The 27,005-nt window shown below is 44.3% G+C and overlaps 1 protein-coding gene across 2 annotated transcripts in view; it reads right to left on the bottom strand.

Annotated features, from left to right (window-relative positions):
* CSGALNACT2 (chondroitin sulfate N-acetylgalactosaminyltransferase 2) overlaps positions 1–27,005 on the bottom strand; it is a 59,689-nt gene that overhangs the window by 30,508 nt on the left and 2,176 nt on the right. The window contains exons 2-3 of one of the 2 annotated variants that reach the window (XM_048506385.1): positions 10,898–10,985; positions 5,244–6,504 (exon numbers count right to left, since the gene is read on the bottom strand). In XM_048506385.1, the coding sequence (XP_048362342.1) occupies positions 5,244–5,901 (658 nt within the window). In that variant the 5' untranslated portion in view covers positions 5,902–6,504; positions 10,898–10,985. The remainder of the gene's footprint in view (positions 1–5,243; positions 6,505–10,897; positions 10,986–27,005) is intronic. The other variant, XM_048506384.1, reaches the window with a different exon arrangement.

Genomic DNA, 27,005 nt, shown 5'->3' with positions numbered 1-27,005 from the left:
GGGACCCATCAGCAAAAAATGCTGTCTGAGCCGATGCTTCCCAACGTGTCTTGTCCGGCAATCACTTTTCAAATCCAATTTAAACACGACTCCATGCCAAGTCAAGCCTGCCTCATCAGCTAAATATTTCACACATCCCTTACTACAGGATAGCAAATAAAATATATATTTAAAAAAGTTTAGCTAACTGGATCACAACAGTATTATTTAACTTCTTGTCAAAGATTTCAGAGAATCCAAGAAACTACAACCAGTCTTTCACCATTCGGCACTACCTTGATTAGGAAACTCCTAAACCACATTGAAATCCAGGTCTGCAGTGAGCTGAGGGTTTACATGACACTCAGTGCAATCCTAAACAGTTATTCCAGTCTGAACACACCGCACTCCAGGCTGAACAGAAAGACTCATGGATTCAACAGCCAAAAACCATACTGTGATGCTGTGGGTCTGAAAATCTCAGAGAGAAGACAACATTGCATAGAAAAGCAAACAGATTTTGTTTTGTTTTGCAGGCTAAATAATGGTCAATGCCTGAAACTTTCACACATCCCTTACTACAAGATAGCAAATAAAATATATATTTAAAAAAGTTTAGCTAACTGGATCACAACAGTATTATTTAACTTCTTGTCAAAGATTTCAGAGAATCCAAGAAACTACAACCCGTCTTTCACCATTCGGCACTACCTTGATTCGGAAACTCCTCAACCACATTGAAATCCAGGTCTGCAGCCAGCGGAGGGTTTACATGACCCTCAGTGCAATCCTAAACAGTTATTCCAGTCTGAACACACCGCACTTCAGGCTGAACAGAAAGACTCACGGATTCAACAGCCCAAAACCATACTGTGATGCTGTGGGTCTGAAAATCTCAGAGAGAAGACAACATTGCATAGAAAAGCAAACAGATTTTGTTTTGTTTTGCAGGCTAAATAATGGTCAATGCCTGAAACTTTCACACATCCCTTACTACAAGATATCAAATAAAATATATATTTTAAAAAGTTTAGCTAACTGGATCACAACAGTATTATTTAACTTCTGGTCGAAGATTTCAGAGAATCCAAGAAACTACAACCCGTCTTTCACCATTCGGCACTACCTTGATTAGGAAACTCCTAAACCACATTGAAATCCAGGTCTGCAGCCAGCGGAGGGTTTACATGACCCTCAGTGCAATCCTAAACAGTTATTCCAGTCTGAACCCACCGCACTCCAGGCTGAACAGAAAGACTCATGGATTCAACAGCCAAAAACCATACTGTGATGCTGTGGGTCTGAAAATCTCAGAGAGAAGACAACATTGCATAGAAAAGCAAACAGATTTTGTTTTGTTTTGTGTTGCAGACTAAATAATGGTCAACGCCTGAAACTATGAGCAGTAACTAGGATTTCTTTTAGCTGAATCAATTGGGGGGGGGGGGGACCAGGGCAGAGGTGGGATGCAGCCTATTCGCACCTATTCGGTAGAACTGGTTACTAAAATTTTCTCCGTTTAACTCCACTAGGGACAAGGGGGTAATCTCTGTCCCTGGGTACAACAAATCTTGTCAAGTGGGGGATGCAAAATCACCCCCCAGGGCCCCCTGTGGCCCCCCTGCCCCCATGGCACCCCCCACGTATGTATGAACTGTATGAAATAATACAATATATAGTAATTCTAATTTTTTTTGTTCATAAAGGTATAAAGGTTGGGAAAGTATTATAGGTAAAGATTTTTCATTTTCTTTTTTTCCCTTGAAATTTATGTTGGAAAGAGAGGAGTTTAAACTACTCTGTTAGATTAAGGATTTTGGATCTCTCCCTCTATTAGTTTTCTTTCAAGTGGAATAGATAAAGTAGTTATAGGAATCTGAAGGGGAAGTAGAAAGTAGGGAGGGAGGGAAATATGGGAAGGAGGGAGGCAATATAGGATGTTTTAGTTGGGGGGGTTGGGAGAGATAGACAATTAGATATGTTTGTAATATGTTAACAATTGTAAACAGTTTTTGGTTTCTCTCTTTACTTATGTTATTATTTAAAATCAATCAATATAATTATATTAAAAAAGAAATAATACACTACCTTTTGGTATATTGCTTTTTTAATACTTTAAACAGTCATTATTTGAATCTAGAGGTGGGGCGAAGGGGAACTGCACCTGGGGCGCGCACGCCCTGCGTCCTTGCCACAGCCCCGCCCAGGAATGCCCTACCCCCAGGATGCCTGGCCACACTCCCGTCATGCCCTGCCCAGCCCCACTGGCGCTACACCACTGTTTGAATCCCACCACCATTGGAACCTGTTACTAAAATTTTTGAATCCCACCACTGGACCAGGGGTGTCCAACTCTGGCGTTTCAAATGTTCATGTTCCAATTGGCCAGCAGGGGTTGATGGGAACTGTAGTCCGTGAACATCTAAAGTGCCAGAGTTGGACACCCTTGCTTAAGACATTCCAGTAAAGAATATTCTGCAAGGCAGCTGAATGTCTCGGGGGGAGGGGGGGAGACACTTTATGTGTCATCGAAGCCTGAAGCGTTCCAACAAAGCCACAATTTTATGAAGTGACCAGATATACAAGATGTTCCCTTCAACAAGAAGAAAACATTAGGAAGGGAAGATTTAGACATTCGGTGCCAGGGCTACTTAATTCTGACCAAGCTAATATTGGCTTTTGCCAGTACTATTTGCCAACCCACCCTGAACTGTGGGTTAACCAACTCTTTTTAAAGAAAGTAATGACATACAGCTGAGCAGGCCCAGAAGAAATAAACTGGAAACATCCAAAGCACGCATAATTTATTTTCCAAGGCACCCCCCCCCCCCATCTTTTTTCCACCACAAAAATCCAAAGATTTCTCTGGAGTGCTGAAGGCAAGATTTTACTTGAACAAAAGATGCAGTATGAAGATGTTGCTATAAAACTTATCTGGAGCACATTTTCAAGGATACGCTGATGGTTTAAATGTGACAGACATTGTCTACAGCTAACAAGCCACGCTATTATGCCTACGATTAAACACTACTGAAGGGCTTCACTGTTTTCAATATCACACAGTTTTAACAGGCAAACAACTATTCTGCAAGCCCTCTTATGAGATTTAGTCACTATTTACTGTCTTATTTACTATTTGCCATTTTAAGTTGTTCTTCCTCCGGGAAGGCATCAATTAAGAAACATACAAGCATAGAACTGGGCGGAATGGCTCACACCTCTTGTCCACCAATTGGCCATGCTGGCAGGGGCTGATGGGAATTGTAGTTCACGAACATCTGGAGAGCCGCAAGTTGCAGACACCTGGGGTAACCCATGTCCCATGGCCATGCTGGCAGGGGCTGATGGGAATTGTAGTTCACGAACATCTGGAGAGCCGCAGGTTGCAGACACCTGGGGTAACCCATGTCCCATGGCCATGCTGGCAGGAACTGATGGGAATTGTAGTTCATGAACATCTGGAGAGCCGCAGGTTGCAGACCCCTGGGGTAACCCATGTCCCATGGCCAATTGGCCATTCTGGCAGGGGCTGATGGGAATTGTAGTTCACGAACATCTGGAGAGCCGCAGGTTGCAGACCCCTGGGGTAACCCATGTCCCTCTGGCAGGTACGCCCCTGCTCATACTGCAGTTCTGTTCCTCCCTTCCCAACGTGTGCCACGACAGAGTTTGCACTGCACTGCAAAGAAGGGGGCCGCAGTTTGCCAGCCTGGCTGTTACAGCAAACTGTTCCGCAACACAAGCCAAGAAAATAACTGCAGAACACGAGGGGAGGGGGAGAGCACACGTGCGCAAGGCTCGTTCTAAAATAACTCCTATAGAGCCAAACCATGGTGTGGTTCTACACCTGAATCATTCTGGGTTCCTATGAGGTTTTCTGCAGGCAGGCAGAATGCCCAATGCAAAAGGCTATGCAGCAGCCGGTGGAATAACGCTTCAGCAATTCGGTGGCCTTGGGCATTAACACACCTCCCCCAAAAGCACGCTATGGTTTTAAAAATCAATAACCTAGCTGAGGTTTGGATAATTGGTGAAGAATGTTGTTGTATCTCTATCTTTCATCATTAATTTCTACCCGGCAGTAGAAAACTTTGTTTTGTCGGATGTTTCCTTATTGATCCTACCTTCCCTGTTTTGGAGTTATTGTATCTTTATATGGATACACAACACACACACACACACACACACACTTTTTTGCCATCAAGTCACAGCTGACTCATGGCAACCCTTGATGGGGTTTTCAAGGCAAGAGATGTTACAGTGGTGGCGAACCTTTGGCACTCCAATTGGCCATGGTGGCAGGGGCTGATGGGAATTGTAGTCCATGAACATCTGGAGAGCCACAGGTTGCAGACCCCTAATTGGCACCCTGGGCGCCAACCCAAAAACACTGGGGAAGCACTTGAAACATCTTCGAATTTACAAAATCAACATCTGTCAGATTCAAAAGGCAGCCCTGCTGGGATCCTGCACAAATACTACATCGATTACAGCGCCCTCGGCCTCTAGGTTAGGCTCAAATTGTAATGAAAGGCCAACAACCAGCTAAAGAACTGGCAGCTGTGATATCAAACAAATAAGTAATAACAACAACAACAATACGCCGACACATTACAACATTCTAAGCATCTGGGCAGAGGTGGGATCCAACCAGTTCTCCTAATTTTTTCTGAGTGCCGAGAAGGGGTTACTAAAGCAACCTCCCTGCCCAATAGGGACTGGAGGTGCGCGTGTGCGGCGGCGCCACTGTTTGAATCCCACCACCATCGGAACCTGTTATTAAAATTTTTGGCTCCCACCACTGGGTGAGGCTCGAGTTGTAATGAAAGGCCAACAACCAGCTAAAGAACTGGCAGCTGGGATATCAAACAAATAAGTAATAACAACAACAATAATAATACGCCGACACATTACAACATTCTAGGCCCGTGGTGGCGAACCTTCGACACTCCAGATGTTATGGACTACAATTCCCATCAGCCCCTGCCAGCATGGCCAACAACCAGCTAAAGAACTGGCAGCTGTGATATTAAACAAAATTAAATAATAACAATACTGAAGTACGAGAGAGGTGAGAAGACTGCACCAGGTGACACTTGCAACTCCTCGCTTCTCCTCCTAATATCTGGGCTGCCACAAGATAACTTAAAATTTTTAAAACCCCATTAATAACGTACTTCACAACAGCTAAAGCAACTTGATTCCCGGGTTTATACGTGACGTTGACAGGGATCCAAAGCAGAACCTGACATTGTATGGAGTACCTTGCACGAAATCATTTTCACCGTAAAGCTGTCTCTCCCCTATTCCGTCATCTTCATCTTGTCCATCTTCTTCATCTGGATTGTTGATCACCTCCAGGCCAGCTTCGATGACTTCCACCAGCTCGTCCCGCTTGTCTTTTCTGACCGGCTTCTCCTCCGGGTGCCGCGTCAGGCCCATCTCGAGCTGGTACACCTTCGAAGAAGTGAAACTCTCAAAGGGAATGACTCCGTATTCGCTGGGCAGTTTGGCCCCTACGCTCACTTCTGCTTTATCTATCTGAGAATGCAAGTACTCTAAGAGATCGTTGGGCGCCTGTTCTTTGGTGGCCGGGTAGCCCACGCTGCTGACTTTGGGGCCTTTCTTCTCCTGCAACAATTTCAACTTCTCGCTCATTTCCTGAAGTTCCTGTTTCAATTGGGCTATTTGGCGCTTGAGGCTCATAGCCCGCGTTTGGTAATGTTCTTCTTGTTCCTGCAGAAGAGCTTGGTAATGTTCTTTACCAAAATTCTCTCCGATAACGCCAGGAAGAGATCTGTTGACGTCTGTTTGCGGGGCACATTCAAGAAAATACATGAACAGCAATAAACTCAACAGTAAAGCCAGACCAACCAATAGCCATCGAGTCCTGGCTTGAAACAGGAAACCCCTTCTGGGCATTCTTAGAGCCCTCTCGTTGCCTTCCGACTAAGCAGCTGATATTTTTGGTCATATCTTGCTTGTGTTACTCACAAGGAGACATCGTTTTAAAGAGGGTTCACAACGGTTCTCTCCATAGTCCAAATATATCCATTTCTACGCAAGCCATTTCCCCCCGCCAAATCGCGTCTTGTTCGAGCAACCCGGCAGAGAGCCCAAATCCGAGAATGACTATGTCTTCCATCACCACATGCAGCTATTGTTTAAACTGTCAAGTATTGCGTCCATGACGCTCACGACAATTCGTCTAAACGCACAAGCACGAACGATTCATAATGCCTTCATTTTCCAAAGGCAATTATCTGAAGACGTGTCGTCAAATCCTGAGACGCATAAAGTGCGAAGAAACACCAAGATCTCAGCTTCTGGGATTTCCTTTCGTACAGTTGGGGGCACTTTTTGATCCTGACCATTTATATAGCCCACGAGAACCATCGATAACGTAACTGTGATTTTCGCTGGACAGTCTGAGATATCTTCCTCTAGCACTTAGTAACTGTGCTTCTCTCTCTCTCTCTCTCTTTCCCTTCTTGGAAGACCGAGTCAGCAAAATTAAAGAAGAGCCTAAAATTAAATAAAAAATACACTTGATTAGAACCGTAAAGCAATCAGACATCTGGAAAGCACATGAAAGCAAATCATAATATCCTCAAAAATGCAGACATGATGAACAACTGATTTGATTTTTTGTGATGCTCCGGGACAGGGGAAGGGTTGTACAACTTCAGTTTCTGCTGAGTTACGCATCAATGATTTCCTTCTTATGGAAATAACCGAAACACGCTCATACAAAGGGCTAATATAAAACAGCTTCTCCACCGCTACCACATAACTAGCTGTCAGAATTCTTTCCCTATGCTGTTCTGCCATTTCTGGAAAACACAGCTAAAGGGGGGGTGGGAGGGGGGTGTTTAATAGCAGTGAATAAGAACTTCGCAAACGTAGCTTCCATTTTTTATTACATTTCCCATCCTCCTGACGTGGTTTGACTTCTTGGAGAATGGAAACTGACCACATTTAAGGAGGATTTAGAGTTAAGTGCGGGGGGGGGGGGGAGAGAATTTTGTCGGGGCTGTATTTGCAGTTTCTACCCAAAAAATTCAGAAGCTCGAGCAATTGGGGTGGAAGGGGGGCTACAAATTAAGGACATGTCTTACAAGCTGAAGAACGCTGTATGGTGAATTAAGTTCCCACACGGCAAAGAAGCGGAGAGCAAGGAAGAGGAAAGTGAAACAGAAAAAGAGAAACAGAAAACAGAACATGCGGAAAAATTATCGGGTGCAGCGGGGATGGGGAGCAATGGTAGGAAAAGCAGCCATAGACACAGTGGAAAGAGGAAGAAGAGACACCTTTAAAAATCTCTAAGGTGCCACAGGATTTGAATCTAGCTCTTATAATGCAGACCAGCAGGGCTACCCTCTAAAATTATCCAATCCAGTCTGTCTAGATCATTTCCTCTTGGACCCTCCCCCCCAGCTGCTTTCGAACATCTGTCTGCAGGTCACACACACACGCACACACACACCGGTTCTTGTTTACATTGTGCTGGTCTAATTCTCATTTCCCAGAAGCACCAGAGAGAAGAGCTAGGCGCGCTACCTGCCAAGGCCTGCTCTGGGCAATGCCCCCAATGCCACACAGCCAGGCCTGCTGTTAAGTCTCGAACCCTGAAGCAATAAACAGACTCTATATTGTTGAGCAGCAGCGTTTATTGATAGGCATCGAAGCACCCAGCTTGACAAAGCCATTCTGGCAAACCTGGCTTTTATTCCGATGTTAATCCCCCCTCCCATTTTCCCAAGGAATGTGAGAAAGAGTTAGTTTGGAGCTGAGGTGCCCCAAGGTCGGTGACAGATAGAGAGCCACCTGGCATCCTCCCCCCGCACCCCCCCCCCAACGAGATAACGGAAACAATCCCGGTTCTCATGAGACCAAAGTGTCAGGGGAAAGCCTAGTTATCTACTCCGTGTGTGAAGCCATAAAGCAAAGATCAAGGAAAGCATGTCCCAGGGCGGCAGTGATAACATATAGCAGGCTGGTTACATATATCTTGCAGCAATTACATTGAGTGAGGAATGCATCTCAATCACCTAGATACAATCTCCCTGACACCCACTTTCAACCAGTGCCAATAGAAAAGAACAGGCCCGCAAATTGTCAAAATGGTGCAAACAGGGACCTCTGTGCCCTTTTCAAATGTGAGAATTCAAGATATGTTCTTTTTAAAAACTTTGGACCTTTCTACATCAGGTCATTTGGCCTGGCTTCCAGGGGCAGAGAGGCAGGTGACGTGCTCTCTTGTGCACAATTTAAAGTTTTGAGATAGTAAGAATATTTCTGTAAATTTAACCCACACGAGTTCCTTGCACATGCCTTACAAAGTGATTACCACCAGGTGTGTCTTTCAGAGTAAAATGTGGATGTTATCAATAATAGGTGCAGAGAAGAAAATTCAGCAAGTGCCAGATTAGGGTAAACGGATGAGGCAAAATCACTACCAGATCTATCTGCTGACTTTACTATTTGCTGACCTGTTGAATAGGGAGGCACAACGTACATGGGTGTAAACCCACACTTAGTAAAGATTCTGCACAAAACCACAATGCAGTTTCTTCATAATGTTGAAATGGAAGCGGCATGCTCTTCTCAACGATTTGGTACTCATTTGGAATAGAAATATTTTGAAATCTGCCAGCTAAGTACTGTGTGTGCACTAATGCTAATTAAATAGCTGCTCCAAATATCTAATCTGGATAGACTAAAGAGAATCAAGCGTGACATGGTTCGTTTTCAAGGGCAAGCCAAAAATGGCATCATAACATTGTACTTTCGCCTTGAAGACCGGCATCGGTACGTTCTGTTGACCATGACAGAAATAGTTTTGGCAACACTTCACTTCTTAACCCAGAGGGAAGGCCATTGTGAAGAGCTTGCGGCAGTGTTTAACAGTAAACACAGCCACAAAAATTATTTTGAAAACCTGATGTCCCTTTTTACAAACAGCATGGCAGGCAGCCAACTGGATATTTTGGAACAGGCCAAGGGTGGCTGGCCATTTAAACCAGGAAGACCAACGGAGGGCTCACAAGCCGCACCTACCACCCAGAACGACTTCATCCAACTTCCTATAAGAACATAAGAACAAGCCAGCTGGATCAGACCAGAATCCATCTAGTCCAGCTCTCTGCTACTCGCAGTGGCCCACCAGGTGCCTTTGGGAGTTCACATGCAGAATGTGAACGCAATGGCCTTCTGCGGCTGTTGCTCCCGATCAGCATAGAGTTTACCTTCTCTGCACCTATAAGACTATCAAATCTAGAATCAAAGGATGGGGAAACTTTCGCTCCGTTTCACTTGAAAGGAAAAAGGTGTGGGCTATGAACACCACGCCGTGTTCACTGTGGAAGTGCTCAAGACCACCATGAACCTATGTGTGGTGACAATCTTTCAGAAAGTTGTGTTTCTTTTTCAACCACTTCCCCGCTCCAATCAATGATCTTTCAATTTATGTATGTATTAGATTTCTACCCCACCCTTTCCTGGCACAGGCTGGGCTAAGGGTGGCTTATAACCTCATAATACATTAATCAACCATTTAAAACAGACCATGACGCGTTAACATAACATCTTAAAAACCTAGGAACCATGTTAAAGACACCTTGTGCTCAAGGCAGTATCATCATAATGCTGTGCAACTTCAACAGAATTGGAATGCTCAACAAGACCGCTAAGTTTAGGAATACTGTCAGCAGTATCATCAAAACCACGATAATGTCCACAGTGGCCAGTTACCCACCGGTAAAGGTGTGGTAGGATATAACAGCTTCTTGGAAAGCGTCTATTACCTATAGAACACCTCATATGCAAGTCAATGGCAAATTGGCACTGATGAAGGCACCGAAGAGCGCAATTTCATGCGAATGCGTTCCTGCCAGCAATGAATTGAAGGCCGCAATATTTAGGAATGAATTTTTGTGATCAACTGCAAGAACCTGGAATTTGAATGAATGTGGAAACATCTTCAAAGGGACTGTTTATGTTTAGATTATTGAATAGAGAAAGAGAAAAAATAATTCATGTGATGATACAACAGTGAATGATGAAATTCTGTTGATATGAGATAGATATATGATTAAAATTGTATGTGATGAGCATTGTTCCTTAATATAGAAGAAATACCAAACCTTAATTGGCAGCCTAGTGAGTGACGTGCTTTATGTGTTAGTGCTTATTTAGACGTTACCTACATCTTTAGGACTAGAAGCATGTAAGGGCAAGAAATCTTGTCCTGACACGCTTCCTCTTCGCGGTGCGCCGAGAGAGGAGGAGCATCAGGGCAACATTTCTTGTCCCAACGCAATTCCTCTTGCCCCGCATGTGCTTCTCACTTTCCGTGAGGAAAGCTAGAGCTCTTCTGGTGCAACTTTCCATGTCAGAGCAGGGCAAAAGCGGGGAATACCGTGCAGTGAGTAATCGGCCAGTGTAATGTATCTCAAAGTTTCTCCAACATTTATTTTGAGTGGCTGTTGTGAATTTTCCGGGCTGTGTGGCCGTGGTCTGGTAGATCTTGTTCCTAACATTTCGCCTGCATCTGTGGCTGGCAAAAGCGGGGAATACCCTGCAGTGAGTAATCGGCCAGTGGAATGTATCTCCAACTGTTTCTCCAACATGTTTCTCCAAAATGTTTCTCCAACATTTATTTGGAGTGGTTGTTGTGAATTTTCCGGGCTGTGTGGCTGTGGTCTGGTAGATCTTGTTCCTAACTTTTCGCCTGCATCTGTGGCTGCCAGCCACAGATGCAGGCGAAACGTTAGGAACAAGATCTACCAGACCATGGCCACACAGCTCGGAAAACCCACAACAACCAGTTGAATCCAGCTGTGAAAGCTTTCGACAATACGTTTACTTGGAGCTTCCACTATGATACAAAGAACCACACGTACTGGAAGTAACTTACGTATATATGTTTTCTGGCTCGATGCTATTACCAACACTAATTGTATGCTTCTTGGCTTATTCTGCCATCTGGGCATTTGGACAAGAAACTGCAGGAGGAAAAATGACCCAAAGAATTAGTCGGCCATTCAATACATCATTCTACCTTATCTATGTCCTTATCTGTACCTGTACTCAACTTCAAAGAGCAGCAACTACAAACACGAACTGAACACACACCTTAACTGTAAAAACAAACATAAAGATCCAATGTGATATCTTATGCTTTGTGAAACAGGTAAGAACTTTGTTTTTAAAAAGACAATAGGTTCATAGACTAAATGGCAGCAGAAAACAGAAATAAATGGCCAAGATCCAAGGAGCACTAGATTTTGAAGAACTAAAGCCAATGGAAGACAACACAGACAGCATTGAAAAAATGCCACAAGATTCAGGTAGTTTTTAAATACATTTTGTAATCAATGTACAGAATACTTCATAACAAAAAACTCTGCTTACTACTGATCCGTCACAGAAGGAGGAGGGAAGAAACAAAGAAAAGATTTTGCATTCCAACGGGTGGTTTGTCATAAGATCCTTTGGAAGTAATTTAATCTCCCTAAGCCCAGCAATGGACTTAATGGGAGCTCATAAGTCTAGGAGCGACAAAACCTTCATAGGAACAAAGGATTTTGATTCAATAATAAGGACAACTGTGAAACCCAAGAAATAAGCCTTGTGGTTTCCAGGGCAGACATATAAATTTTGGAAAACCTGACTCATTAACACTTAGGTGTCAAACTTGCGGCCCTCCAGATGTTATGGGGCCTTGGGCCCTGGACGCGGGGCATGATGCTGGCAGGTGGTGATGGGAACTGTAGTCCATAACATCTGGAGGGCCATGAGTTTGACACCTGTGCTGAAACAGCATCATCAAGGTAATGCTAAAAGACACCCAAACATCCCAGCTTGCTTCCAAGAACCAATTCCACATCACCATCTCTTAGCACCTGAATCAGGTATGATTTTTCCTTAATTGAAATTATTTGCATAAATCTTTGAGAACATCTTTGAGGCATGACCTGTCATGTAACAACTAAAACTCGACTTTCTTCCTGTGGATTCACAGACAGATAGAAACTTGAAAGTGAGGAATCTGAGAATTGGGGTCCAATTTAACAGGTCTCGTGGAGTTTTTTTTAAACCTAAGTAAAAACACTGTCTATCATGACTTCTTAAAGCTCCAAGGAATTTAGTCCCTCAGTTATTAGCTCATAGCACTTGAATTTGCAGATTTGGTCCAATTCCCAAGCTTGTCTAACCAAGCTCTGGGAACTTTCCCAAACTGATCTGCATGCAGTAACTCCTGCTGCATGGCTGTAAGCCCTACCGGAAGTGTGAGAGGTTTTCTTTAGAGCCTTACAACCTGTATGTAATAGCAAAACCATTTATTGGCATTTAACAGTTTCAATCTAACACACTACTGTTTAGGACGTTACTACAAGGTATCAAGAGACAAGAAAATAGAGTGGGGTGCTGTGTGGTTTCCGGGGTGTATGGCCATGTTCTAGCAGCATTCTCTCCTGACGTTGCGCCTGCATCTGTGGCTGGCATCTTCAGAGGATCTGATAGTAGGAATGGAAAGCAAGTAAAGTATATATACTGTGAGGTCAAAAGGTGAGGCCCTCTGAATAGAGTAGCCTGGCATGTGAGTCACAAAGAAGTCTGTAGCCTGGGAGTAACAATGAAGATAGCAAGGTCAATAGGTGAATGCATCTGAATAGAAGTATCCTGGTCTATGTTTCCTTTGATTGCTATTGTCTATAGTTCTTTGTTTGTGTGGAGCTGATTAGTCAATACAAGAAAATAGAGGTTTATACATAACCCATATTTGGGAGCTACCTCAAGCTGAAACTCTGTTCACGTGCAAAGGGGGAATGCACATTTACAATTTATGCAGCTCAGGACATTTCCTTCAGCCTCCATCACACAAGCACCGGGACTTGCATAGCCATGTTTTAATGTAGGAAAACACTCAATCCCATCGTCCTAAAGATCAGAGTGTCCCCAAATTGTGCCCAGCAGTTCTGGGACAGTATGCTTTTTTTACAGCCTTGAAAAATTACTCTTCATGGACTTCAGCATCCAAAACTCTGGCTCATTCCGCACATGCAGAATAATGCACTTTCCAACTGCTTTCAGTGCTCTTTGAAGCTGTGCGGAATAGCAAAATCCTCTAGCAAACAGTTGTGAAAGTGGTTTGAAAACGCATTATTTTGCGTGTGCGGAAGGGGCCTCTGATGAAAAGCAGACTCAAATAGAAATAATTTGCTCACCTGTCCAAAGAAAAGTTCAAACGTAGAATCACCAAAGCAGCCTAAATACTACCTGATAAGTGCATTCAGAAGAACTTTCCAAGGCAGACAGGAATATCTCAGGAAGATGAGCATCGATCCGTATCACAAGCTGGACAAATTCATGTGTCGAACTAGGCAACTGTGAATTTCAACACCATCTGAATCTAGGTCCCAGTTTCCGCCCTTTAGGTCCTGAATCTTTGGAAATGGGTATTCTGAAGAGAATCCGCTAAAACCAGCTTTCTTGTGCCAAGTTTGTTTGGTTTTTATAAGTAGTAAGGTGCTCTTTATGAATCCTCAGACTATCGTTACCAAAATTTAGGGTCCACTCCTGTAGGATGCAAGATACATTCCAACCAGAGAGCACTAGTCAAACAAAGAGCACCTTACTATTTATAAAAGCTAAGCAGGGTTTTTTTTTTTTATGCCAGTCAAATATTTATATTCTTAGAGTAATGATCAGACTTCAGGTGGTGATGGCCACTAACCTGGATAGCTTTAAAAGGGGCTTGGACAGATTTATGAAAGAGAAGTCGATTTATGGCTACCAATCTTGATCCTCTTTGATCTGAGATTGCAAATGCCTCAACAGTCCAGGTGCTCGGGAGCAACAGCCGCAGAAGGCCATTGCTTTCACCTCCGGCATTTGAGCTCCCAAAGGCACCTGGTGGGCCACTGCGAGTAGCAGAGAGCTGGACTAGATGGACTCTGGTCTGATCCAGCTGACTTGTTCTTATGTTCTTATGTTCACATTTTCTTCCCTCCACGCCATATGTAGATTTTCCTGAGACTCTTAAACCTTTTTATGGGCTTCTTGCTGGCCCTTTTGTGTAACTGCTGGGGTAGAAGGGAGAGGTTATCTGATTTAACCATGAAGAATGAGTTAGATATTTAAGAACCCAGAAAGTTTCATCTCAAGAGATAATGTATCCAGTTTCCATATTTACACTGTATTTTTTCCCATTTCAGCCAACCAAGCAGAACTCCTCATTTTGCCTGTAAGGAATATCATCCTTCGTGAATCTTTATGGAACGTCACCAGAAAATCTCGCCAATTATTACTTTTCAAAATAAGCCACGTGACCAAATGGCTGGCTTCCCCACCGAACCCTTCGCAAAGTCATACAGCAGCGAGCAGAACTGTTCCCTCAGCTGTAAATATTGCAAGCCGCACACAATAAAGATCTCGTCTTCAGAGGGTTTTGCCATTAAAATAAAGATTCCTGAAAGATGGATGTTGTGTGTGAGACTGAAACAGCTTAATTCAGCAAAGTAGGTTTATGGGACTCGTTTAAAGCCTTTTGAAGTCAATAGAACATATCCTTTCCAAGTTGAGGGAGCCTTCAATTATTCTGCCTTAAATCCAAATGTCTACTGAGCCAGCAATGTTGATAGCCCATCTATAGATTTATCCACCTACCCTCTGATTTCTGCATAGCACCTCCCTGCTGAGAAGAGCATCCATTTAAATCCACTACCAGCATCACACAGCCGCTGTAGATACAATGCGTCTCCCCTCCCCCCCATTAATCTAGCAGCCAAGAGTTGGACACCCACGCTGTTGCTTTTTGCAGTTGTGGTTTGTGTAAGACAGTGCATACACTCATCATCAGCACGATCCATTTCAAAGGCAATTTCACCAGTGGGGAAAAAACTTCGGGGGAATAGTAAATCATGTTTCTGACAGTTGAAGCCACGCCATCCGGAATAAAGCTGCTTACAAAGATCTCGAATTTTAACTAGCATCCCACACTTATCTACACAACTGCAGTTTTCCAAGAAAGAATCTGACGGCTGTTTCCCTCATAATCTAAGATAGGGAAAGAGCAACTTCAACATGCAGAAAACTTCAAGACACACTGATTGTGACGTCTGGTTTATGACAGTTTCCTACTCAGATGTACAGCACAATGGGAAAATGCACAGAATATCCACTGCCCATGAAGTCGATCCCATGGGTTACAACATCATTGGGACACAGCCTTTCACAGTCCAAAAAGAGATCTTAGACGTGGAAAATGAATTTGATATTCTTCGGCTGCGTTTGTATCCCTGCCTTCCAATAATTGTGCTAGTCTGAAAGAAATCCTTTGAATCAGGCCGAAGGAAAATTACACAGCCACGGCTATTTAATATGCTTCATGGCTAAGCAGGATTCTCAATTCAGGTTTCCCATGTCCAAATCCTAACCTCTACCCCATTCTCAGTTTTTATATCCTAATCGTAAACATGAAAGTTGGACAATGAAGAAAGCTGACTGGAAGGAAGTTGGTACTTTTGTAACATGGCTCTAGTAAACTTTATGGATATCATGGGCCGCCAAAAAGACGTATCAGTGAGTTCTAGATAATTTCAAGCCTTTCCTCTCCCTAGGACAGTGGTGGCGAACCTATGGCACTCCAGATGTTCATGAACTATTGGCCATGCTGGCAGGGGCTGATGGGAATTGTAGTCCATGAACATCTGGAGTGCCATAGGTTCGCCACCGCGGCCCTAGAAGCTAAAATGACCACACACTGTGGCTGTCATCTTTTGATCACATAGTAACAAGGCAAGAGTCACTGGAAAAGACAATAACGCTAGGAAAGGTTGAAGGCAGCAGGAAAAGAGGTAGGCCCAAGATGAAATGGATTGGCTCTACAAAGGATTGGCTCTGCAAGATCTGAGCCAGGCTGTTAATGATAGGACATTTTGGAGAACGTTGATTCATAGGGTCACCAGGAGTTGGAACGACTTGTGGGCAATTTAATTCCCACAATTACAAACGAAAGACAAAGTAGGAGGTTAAGAGCTTGTGTATCTAATCTGTAGGAGCCGGTTTTGATTCCCAGCTTTGATTCCCCGCTCTGCTGCCTGAGCTGTGGAGGCTTCTCTGGGGAATTCAGATTAGCCTGTACACTCCCACACAAGCCAGCTGGGTGACCTTGGGCTAGTCACAGCTTCTCGGAGCTCTCTCAGCCCCACCTATTCCACTTCATACAGGGTGTTTGTTTGTTGTATTGGGAGGAAGAGGGCAAGGAGGTTGTGGTTCTCCCTTTGAGGTCTCACTGCAAGTAAGGGAGAGAAAGGGGGGATATAAATCCAAACTCCTCTTCTTCTTCTTTAAAAATTGCTGACTTGGTTGGAAATCGATTTTCAATTCTCTCCACACAATCTTTTATATGACAGGTAAAGTGGTAACATTATTCAATTAATGATGCAGAAATGCCTCATCAAGGCTATTACTTATCGGGTCCAGGGTGATTTCAGGTGAAGGGATTGAAAAAAAAGGATTATGTGAGCTCTTTACATCTTAAAATGTCCATCTATACAAGCTTAAAATTTTGAAAATGATCACCTTTCTTCATTGGAAAGAAGAGATAAGAACATAAGAACATACAGAACATAAGAACTTTAGCCTGCTGATCCAGACCAGAGTCCATCTAGTCCAAGCGTATTCTGCTACCTCGCAGTGGCCCACCAAGGTGCCTTTGGGGAGAAGCTCACATGCAGGATGTGAAAGAATGAAGCTCTGGCTCTTGCTGTTGCATGCTCCTGAGCACCTGGTCTGCTAAGGCATTGAAGTAATCTGAGATCAAGGAGGGATCAAGATTGGTAGCCATAGATTGACTTCTCCTCCATAAATCTAAGGTCCAAGCCCTCTTTTTTAGAAGCTATCCAGGTTAGTGGGCCATCACTCACCTCCTGTGGTGGCAGCATATTCCAATAATTAACCAATCACATGCGTTAGTGAAGAAGTGTTTCCCCTTTTATTAGTCCTAATTCTTCCCCCCCCCAGCATTTTCTAATGAATGCCCCCCTGGTTCTAGTGATAGTGAAAGAGAGGTGAAAATTTCTCTGTCATAGCATTTTCTACCTCCCCATGCATAATTTTATAGACTTTAATCATTATCCCCCCTCAGCACGTCTCCCTCTCCAAACTAAAGAGTCCCAAACGCTTCGCAGCCTCTCCTCATAAGGAAGGGGCTCTAATCCTTCAATCATCCTCGCTGCCCTTCTCGCACTTTTTTCTATCCTCCTTCGATATCCTTTTGGAGATGTGGCGGTAATCCAGAACTGAAAGAACCACAGATACTCCAAATTGGCGCGTGTCGCACTAATGGGCTCTTTATACATATGGGCATGACAATCTCTTTGCAGTTTCCATATTCCTTTCTAATTCCTTTCCTACTCATCTCCCAGCATAGAGTTTTGCCTTTTTTCACTACGCTGCTTATGCATTTGAGTTGACATTCCCATGGAACTATCAACTAAGACGCTTTAAATCCCTTTCCTCTGGTCTGTGACTGATAGCACTTCGACCCCTCTGTAGGAAGGCAGTATGTGAAGTTTGGATTTTTTTGCCTCTACGTGCATCACTTTACATTTCGCTACATTGAACTGCATTTGCCATTTCTTAGCCCACTCACTGGGCTAAGACAGCACTGAACCGCATTTCTCTCTTCTTCCCTCCCGTAAACGAGACACAGACTTATTATTGACAACAACAGCCAGCCTTTTCAGCTGGTAGATTTTGATAACTACAGTTGTCCCTCCCACACTGCGACTTTCTCCACCCAGGTCAGCATAAGAAATTAAATGGGAATTTGGGGAGGAGTTTGGGAAACCGCAAGAAAAGCGCAAGGAAGTGATCTGGAAGACGACATCAGAAAAAAGTTCTGAGAAACTCAGAAGTGCTGTGAGAACACTCCCATGGCTTAGTGGGCACTTTTCGAAGACCGAAAGTGCCTGGAAACTGTAAACCTTCCAAAACCCACTGATTTATGCGCGAAAGTGCCAACACGGCAATTTAACCTGAAGTACTGAGTTTTAGTAGCTTATAGAAAAAAGCGGGTTGGCAGCTCTGGAGGCTGCTAAGCATCTCGGGAGTAAGCTTCTGTAGTAGATTCGATGAAGCTTTGCTTTGAAGCAACTGTGCAACACTTCAGATGGGATTGAACTGGCGACCCTAGGAGGGTTTACTTCCAGGAAGCCGAAGCCCCACTTCGCTGCAGAAACCGTAGCTTACTCCCCAGGTAAAGGATTTCATGCTTTAAGTTTTACCTCTCATAAAAAATCAGTTATGGGTTTAACAGCACTTCTAACAGGGTTACTCTACACTACGCTTCACCTCAAAAAACTAAGGTCTTAGGTTTAGGCGTGCTAATACTAATCTCCCTGAAATAATTACACTATTATCATTGAGCGATGAGCTCCACCTATGCTACTTTGCGTGCCCACAGAGAGGTTTCTGAGGTGCCACCTCTGGCACCGTAATTCCCAGCGCTAGGTTCCGCCACCACTGGCATAGAATATATGTTTATTGTATAATAGCAACATATTTTATCTTTGAATACCACAAAAATACACATGTTAAAATAAAAGAAAAAGAAAATATATCAGACTCCTTCTCTTGTCTGAAGGGAGGGCCAAAACATTTTTGCGTGCATTTCCAGATCACGGGAGGTGCCACACCTCTTACCCCAACTAGGCGGAAGGGACATTTCTGTGATCTAATGTGAACCGCAGACACTTTCCTTCTAGGACTCACCAATGCTCTACAAGAAAAGTTTTAAAATTCAACTCTAGTAAGCCTGACATGCTGTCCCACAGTAGAGGGTCCTCACTATGTCTCTGTATGATTCACTGCTTTTAGGAGAGGTTAATTTCACCGTGCCTCAGCACTTCACTCCCAAGACAGAGGAACAGCAGAATTACTCAAACTCAGAGGAAGTATGCTGAAAAATGGGCTCTCTTTGTAGACATGTAGTTCTTATTCTTAGGGCACCCTTTTGTGGAATAAGCTTGCATGCAATTCCTGAAACCAGAGAGTGGGCAGCTTTCAACTATCAGGAAAACTAGGGAATGCTGTCTTCCATTCTCGAGCATGTTACTTCTAAGAAGAAGAAGAAGAAGAAGAAGAAGAAGAAGAAGAAGAAGAAGAAGTGAAGAAGAAGAAGAAGAAGAAGAAGAAGAAGAAGAAGAAGAAGAAGAAGAAAGAAGAAGAAGAAGAAGAAGAGGAGGAGAGGAAAGGAGGAGTTTGATTATGCGACCCCTCCTCCTGCAAGAGACTCAAAGGGACTGATAATCTCTTGCCTCCTTTCTCCCTCACAACAACAAACACCCCAGTGAGGTAGGGTGGGCTGAGCTGGGGAGCTCTGGGAGAAGCTGTGACTCAGCCCAAGGTCACCCAGCTAGGCGTGTGTGGGAGTGCACAGGCTAATCTGAAATTCCCCAGATAAGCTCTCCACAGCTCAGGCAGGCAGAGCTGGAAATCACACCCGCTTCCTCCAGATTAGAGCGTTACACGAAAGCTCTTGGCACTCTCCTACGCTACTAATTTACTTCCATTTCTATACCCTACTGTGAGTGGGGAAACCTGTGGTCTTTAAATTCCATTTCCACTCCTCAGCAAATAACTCTGCCAAGGGTAGAGTTAAGCAGAGGTTAGCATGACTTATTTCGCAGGAAGGCCACAATTCTTTTCTGCAGTGCTGCTAGTTTTTTTTCTCTGTTTGGGGGTTTTTTCCCCCTCCCATGTGGATGGCCCAGGTGAGTCCGATTTCTTCAGATCTCAAAAGCTGAGCCGGGCCATCCCTGGACAGTTCTTGGATGGGAGACCACCATGGAAAACCCAGTGGTGTAAGCTAAGGGGTGGGTAAGTGGAGTGCGACATCAACGGCGCAGCGCCTGTGCGCGGGGCGGGCTTTCCAGGGTGCGGGAGGCGGCAGAGGCGCACGGGCGTGCCCCAGGGTGAAGTTCTCCCCGCCTTCCAGCCCTGGAGCAAAACCACGCTTTTGCTCGCTCTTGCCTTGAAATCCCCAAAGAGTTGTGGCTTAATTTAAGGTCCTTTCCCACCACTACGACATGGAGTGATACTCAAGCTTTTCTCCTCTGATCCCTATCTGCAGGACGAAGAAACCCAGCAGGTTTATCGCTGGAGACTTCTAATCGTATCCACTGACTCCACAGTGTCTGTCTCATGATTTCTTTGAAAGCTTAATTAACCACTGGAAACCATAAGGCAAGTAATTATCAACGACGCACCCAGAGTCAGGACACAGCAAAGCCAATACCACTTGACTGGGATAGCATTTATGCCCCAGTAAGCAGTGGTGGGATCCAAAAATTTTAGTAAGAGGTTCCCATGGTGGTGGGATTCAAACAGTGGCGGAGCGCCAATGGGGCTGGGTGGGGCACAACAGTATGCGTGGCCAGCATTCCGGGCGGGCATTAATAATTTATCTTGTTAACTGTAAAAAAAACTCTTACTGTAAAAAAAAAAGTTCCTAATTTCCAGCTGGTATCTTTCTGTCCATAATTTAAACTTCATTGAGTAGCAAGTCCTATCAGTCATACCGCCAACAGAAAACAACTACATTTCTCCTCTAAATTGACTGCACCTGTCAAACACTTAATACTTTCTTAATAATACTTCAACACTTTAATTTTGTTTCTAGAAATCAAAAGAAGGCTATTTTACTCTCCTTAAACAAGGAACTTTACCATATTTCTAAAGCATGTTTTTAAAACCACCCAACAGGGAGAGAATTTATCCCGGCTTTTCTTACCTTCGGCTAACCAGCCACATAGGGAAACTAAATGGTACGGGGACTTTATGATTTTTGGACCTAATGGAATTTCTAACGCAAAAGCAGACCCAATTAGTAACCCCCTCTCGGCACACACAAATAATTAGTAACCCACTCTCGGGAACTGGTGAGAACCTGCTGGATCCCACCTTCACAGTAAGTGGGTAGCACACAGTGCCTCCGAGATATTCCATAAAGAAACTTAATCAGGATTCTACGTTGTGCAGTGACAACGCCATTCCTAATACCTTCCTTGAGCTCTAAACTTCACGATCTGAAACCGAAGAGTTTGAATAATATTGTAACATTGCATAATATAAAGTTTGAATATTGCCATTTTCGATTCCAACAGAAACGCTGCTTTTGCAAACAGAAAATCCTAGACGAGCCCACCGCTCCTGAGAATGAAAATGGATGTCCAGGAGAGAAAGGAAAAGCATCTACTCGGGCTTCACCGTTACCACACAGCGCATACTTTAGGGCCAGTCTGAATGCCAAGTTGGCAAGGCAGAGAGCAGAGGTTTTTAAACTGGGCCTGAGTTAAAGGGGGTGCATTGTAAGATGGGGACGAAAAGAAATTCTAAGGCAGGGGTGTCCAACTGTGGCACTTCAGACATTCATGGACTACAATTCCCATCATCCCCTGCTGACATGGCCATGATGGGAATTGTAGTCTATGAGCATCTGAAGCACCAGAGTTGGACACCTCTGTTCTAAGACATGGGAGGTTATATCTTCTCCCTATCTCTTCCTGGTCACCAGGAATCAAAGGTAGGACGAGAAACATACATTTATTACCTGTGGGGGGTTTTTCTCTTCCCCAAAACAACAGTATTCTGGAACACATAGGTGAATATTAACCTTCGCTGATAGTGGGAAGACAATTATCAGCTGCAGCGATGCTTTTATGAACAATATTTCCCTAATTGGTAATTATCAAGTCAGTTTGTTTCACAACCAGCAAAAACCATTTTAACCCTTACTGTGCCAGCTGTAAAGACTTTAGCAAGGTTGTTACCTTGCTAAAGTCTTTACAGCTGGCATTTCCAGAAAAGCTGCGCATTTCCAGAACCGGGTTTGAATATACTTCAGTACACAGTTGGCAAGGCAGAGAGCAGAGGTTTTTAAGCTGGGCCTGAGTTAAAGGAGTTAAATCTATATTCCGGTTTTCTTTCTTTCTTTTACACCAACACAGCACCAACCACCTGCGGTCTTCTTTCCCTCCACGCAACAGCCACTCTGTGCTGTGCTGGAGAACTGCCACAGACATATGACAGTCACTGCAAACAGCCACAGTTCTCCAACACAGAACGGATTTTGCGCAGAGGGATAGCAGATGCCCCTTGTTTGTTTCAGCACAGAGTTTCCCAAAAGTCCTGCGGCCTATTTCAGTTTGAGAATGAGATAACACACACAAGCTTGCATAAGAACATAAGAAGGAGTCTCGGCTGGATCCGGACCAGGGTCCGCCTAGGGGTCCAGCAACTGCCTCAAAGCAACCAATTCAGGCTACTCCTGGAGGGCACTGCATAGACCAAGACTGCGCCGCCTACAGGGCATAGAGACCAAGATCTTCCGCTCTGATGTTGGGTTTATGCACATGGCAGCAGGGAGCAGCAGTGGCATCGTGGTTAAGGGCAGGTGCAGTCTAATCTGGAGGACCAGGTTTGATTCCCCACACTGCCACTTGAACTGTGGAAGCTTATCTGGTGAACAAGATTAGCATGTGCCCTCCAACAGATGCCAGCTGGGTGACATTGGACAAGTCACAGTTCTTCAGAGCTCTCTCAGCCCCACCTACCTCACAGGGTGTTTGTTGTGAGGGGGGAAGGGAAAGGAGTTTGCAAGCCCCTTTGAGTCTCCTACAGGAGAGAAAGGGGGGGGATATAAATCCAAACTCTTCTTCTTCATCATCACACTTTGTTCCATAATAATGCCAAGGGACAGGTAGCAGTAAGCAGAGAATGAAGCATTGCACTGTGAAAGGCATTAGATGAGGAAAATGCTTGCGAAAAAGCAGAAATGTGTTGGGCAATTTTCTGAGAAATAGAACAATCTTCTACAGAATCCTAGGATGGCTTCAATTCTTTATATTTCAATAGGGGAAGAACGGAATGGCTGACTCGGGTCAAGAATTTCATCCCAGGCTTGCCAAATTTCATTTTCCCCTCCCTGCCGTTACTCATTTTAAGGAAGGGAAAAAACTACTTTGGAGAATTGCTAATATCTTAATAGTACTAGCACTTGAAATGACAGGAAACTGAAACATCTTGTGTAATTTATGGATTTTGCCCTTGAATTGAAAGGTTCATGTATCAGCAAAGGAAAAGTACTTCACATAAACACTAGATTCTAAGAAGCACACAAGACGCAAGACACACAGCTCAAGGTTTTTAAATGTACTCTGCTAAAACTGTCTTTCATTTAGCACTTTTCCTATTTACATAGATTTGCGTCTGAGATGCTTTCCTCGAGCGGCGTGCCAATCACACCATCAAGCCAAGCAGTGTGTTAAAGTGTTGGCGCACCAGAAAGTCACACCACGCAGCAAGCGGGCTCGCCACCTGTTCCTCTTCCCCTCAGAAATATTCACGGAAAAAGAGACACAAACAACAAACAGAAAATTGATCAGAATATGTCTGCCACAACCCTCGTAAAGAACCGATAATGTTTGGACACACATGAAATATCCAGTGATGGCGACTTTACCTGATAAAGAAATTACATCTTCATCAGTTTTCGCCAGCATGGCCAATTGGCCATGCTGGTAGGGGCTGCTGGGAATTGTAGTCCATAACATCTGGAGTGCCAAAGGTTCGCCACCACGGAAATATTCCGATGCCTAGCAGGCAAGAAAAGCAGCTGAAGATGAAATATCTATCAAACTTTTGAGACCAATTCAGAATCTGTATTTTTTGCCGTCCCAGTCACAGCTGGGTGACCTGCCATGGCTAATCCCCTGTATGTAGCAGAGGTCTCTCAGCCCAACCTCCGCGCCTAGGAGTGTCCATGGACTAATACCCCATCAGCCCCGGCTGGCATGGCCACTCGCTGTGGTCTCACCAGTTGAAGTCCCTTCCCAGCAGTGTTTTGGGGACAAACAAGGCAGTTACTCCCCCACCCCCAGGCCCAGCCCGACCAAGTCACGATTATGTCATCTCCAGTCTTTGCAACAAATGCATTTGACCCTCCAGATCTAGTCTATTAACAAACATTCAACTTAATCTTTCATTAGGAAATCAGAACCAAAACTGCAGCAAGCATGAAGAAAAATGTCCTCACTGTTATTTTTAAAAATATGGGATACACAGCATGCCGTCTGACAACAATGCTTTTTTGGAGTATCTACAGCAACATGGTGCAATCATGAAAAGTGGTGGACTCTTCTCTGGAGAACTGGGTTCGATTCCCCACTCCTCCACACAAAGCCCGCTGGGTGACCCTGGGCTAGCCACAGTCCTTTCAGAATTCTCTTAGCCCAGGCAGAGGCCGGCAAACGGCAAACCACCTCCGAACATCTCTTGCCTTGAAAACCCTACAGCAGGGATCTTCAAACTATGGCCCTCCAGATGTTCATGGACTACAATTCCCATCAGCCCCTGCCAGCTTGGCCAAGTGGTAGGGCTCATGGGAATTGTAGTCTCTGAACATCTGGAGGGCCATAGTTTGAAGACCCCTGCCCTACAGGGTTGGCGTAAGTCGGCTGTGACTCGATGGCAAAACCACACACACGGCAACTCCACATGAATAATACAACAGTTATTTGCTGTCAAGGTTTAAAAAGTATGAATGGCAATTACCTGATCCTATACTAGAAGAAGGGCCCCATTCTTACTAAACAGGGCTGGTGAAATATATTCCAGCCTATAACCCAACTGAGGCTTCCTGGAAAAGCTTTGGGTTCAGGAGTACAGATTTCAGAACCTCAGTTCATTAAATGCAAGGAAAAGTAGACAGCGTCAATACTCTTTCCTTCCAACCTGCTTTCCTTAAAGCAAAGCTAATAAAATCCCGACAGAAAACAGACACATCGTCCGAGATTTCGATTGAGTCACAAGTAAATAATTTCATCTCGCCCCGACTACCAACGTGCAATTCATTACTGATACGAACTTCAATACCATTTAATTCTACTTTCGCCAAACCGGAGTTCTGCACTACGTAACTAGGAAGCAATCTCATTTCACTGCAGTTGATCCCAAGATCTGTTTCATTTCCTACGCACTTTCGTATGCCCGACAGGCTCGGGTTTAGCGGCTTGCTGCTGATAATATTGCATCCACTTACCTCCACCAACAGGAATAAAACTTTTAAATCTATTTCATAGTTTATTGATACTGTATTGTAATAGCAGCCACTGTTTACTATTCATGCAGCATTCTGGTGGTTCAATACATTTCACTTGCTGTATGCTGTCACGATCCCTGTGAAACCCATAAAACGATCGACACAATCTTGGTGCAGAAACAAGGCAAGACAACAACAGAGCGAGCAAATTTATGCCAAAACCAGAAACTTCCTGAGTTATAATCTTAGCACCAACCCTGTTTTGCCAGCTTGGTTAGTTCTTTTTTTCAAATTTATATTATATTTAATTTGTTTTTATCCCTCCCCTTCCTGCGAGGAGTTCAGGCCAGTGTTCTTAGTGTCCCACCTGCTACATACCCTCCCAACAACCCCGTGAGTGAGGGACCTAAATCCATTTGAATAGTCTCCATTTTATCCACACAAGAACCCTGCAAGGTAGGCTAGGCTGAATTCATGCAACTGGCCACGGCTCACCCAGCAAGCTACCACAGCAGAGTGGGATTCACATCTGGTTCTCTCCCAGGTCTGACCCTCAGTCTAACCCCTACGCCACACTGGCTCTCATTTGAGAAGAAGAAGAAAGAGAAAGAGAAAGAAGAGGAGGAGGAGAAGGGAGGTTTGGTTTATATCCTCCCTTTCTCTCCTGCGGGGGGACTCGAGACTTCACAATCTCCTTTATACCTCTGCTCGACGCCACCAGGGTAAAATTGGGGCTGAAGAGCTCCGAAGCTGTGACTAGCCCAGGAGTCACCCAGCTGGCATCAATGATATTAGAAGTGTGCAGGCTAATCCTGAATTCCCCAGATAAAGCGCACCTCCCACAGCTCAAGCCGGCAAGAGCTGGGAATCAAACCAGTTCCTCCAGATTAAGATACACCCGCGAGGCTCTTAACCTCCCTCTCATGCACCAAGGAGAAACAGAAGGAAATTCTTATTTTCTACGCTTGTAAAAGGCCCAGAACTATTTGAGCAGTCAAGGGCCACTGTAGGAGAAACACACTCCTCTGTTCCTTCTTAATAAAGCAGCTGTTGCTAAAAGGAAATATGAACGGCATGTATCACACCGTTCACCTACCACTACAGGGCTTATTCAAGTTTGCTCAGTCTTTTAACACCGTTCATAAAGCAGCAATTGAGGACCCATTTCCCCAAAGCAGATCACAAGAGCACAATATATTGAGGAATCCAGACCCAATCTGTGAATTCAGCAACACAGTGACATATCATGTGCATGTTCTCTCCTGTTCTCACATGCGGAGTTCCCACTCCAGGTCTGGACCATGGTATGCTATGCAAAGGGATGACCTGCCACACTGCGATTCCAAACAGAAAGCCTGGAGAAGGGACTATTTGGATACAGGGTCTTCTGCAACTGGTTAAATACACACACCCTGGACCATTTCTGTTTGGGATCACAAAGGAGGAAGGAACTCTCTCTGTGCCACACCACGGTGTGGGCCAGAGCAGAAACAATGCACACGTAGATAGAAAAAGCAGTAAAGTAACGTATTTATCTATTTGTTTGTACCCCACAACATACTAGGCAGCTCACAAAGGTTAAAAACAATACTAACCGCAATAAAAACACAATGAATAAAATATTACACTTAAAACAATAATAACAATCACTTGCAATGACCCCCACTTCCTTCCCCCACCAGCAGCTGTAGACGGGATTTCCAGGGAGGCTAACCAAACACGACTGTGATAGCGTTCAAAGGGTGGGGTCTAGGACCCCACCCTGGGAACTCTGTCCTTAGAAAAGGAAGATTTCTTAAAGAAACCGACAGAGGCGATAAAAAGAAAACAACTTCTGGATAGAATAAAGAGATGGGAACGTAAACTGGTAAGACAGAAGCTAAACACGTCTCTAGCTAAATAAATTCTCTGAATT

This window comes from Sphaerodactylus townsendi, linkage group LG08 (genome assembly GCF_021028975.2).
Source record: "Sphaerodactylus townsendi isolate TG3544 linkage group LG08, MPM_Stown_v2.3, whole genome shotgun sequence".
Taxonomy (NCBI): domain Eukaryota; kingdom Metazoa; phylum Chordata; class Lepidosauria; order Squamata; family Sphaerodactylidae; genus Sphaerodactylus; species Sphaerodactylus townsendi.
Note: the sequence above shows the minus strand (reverse complement) of the source record. Positions and strands in the feature narration are given on the sequence as shown.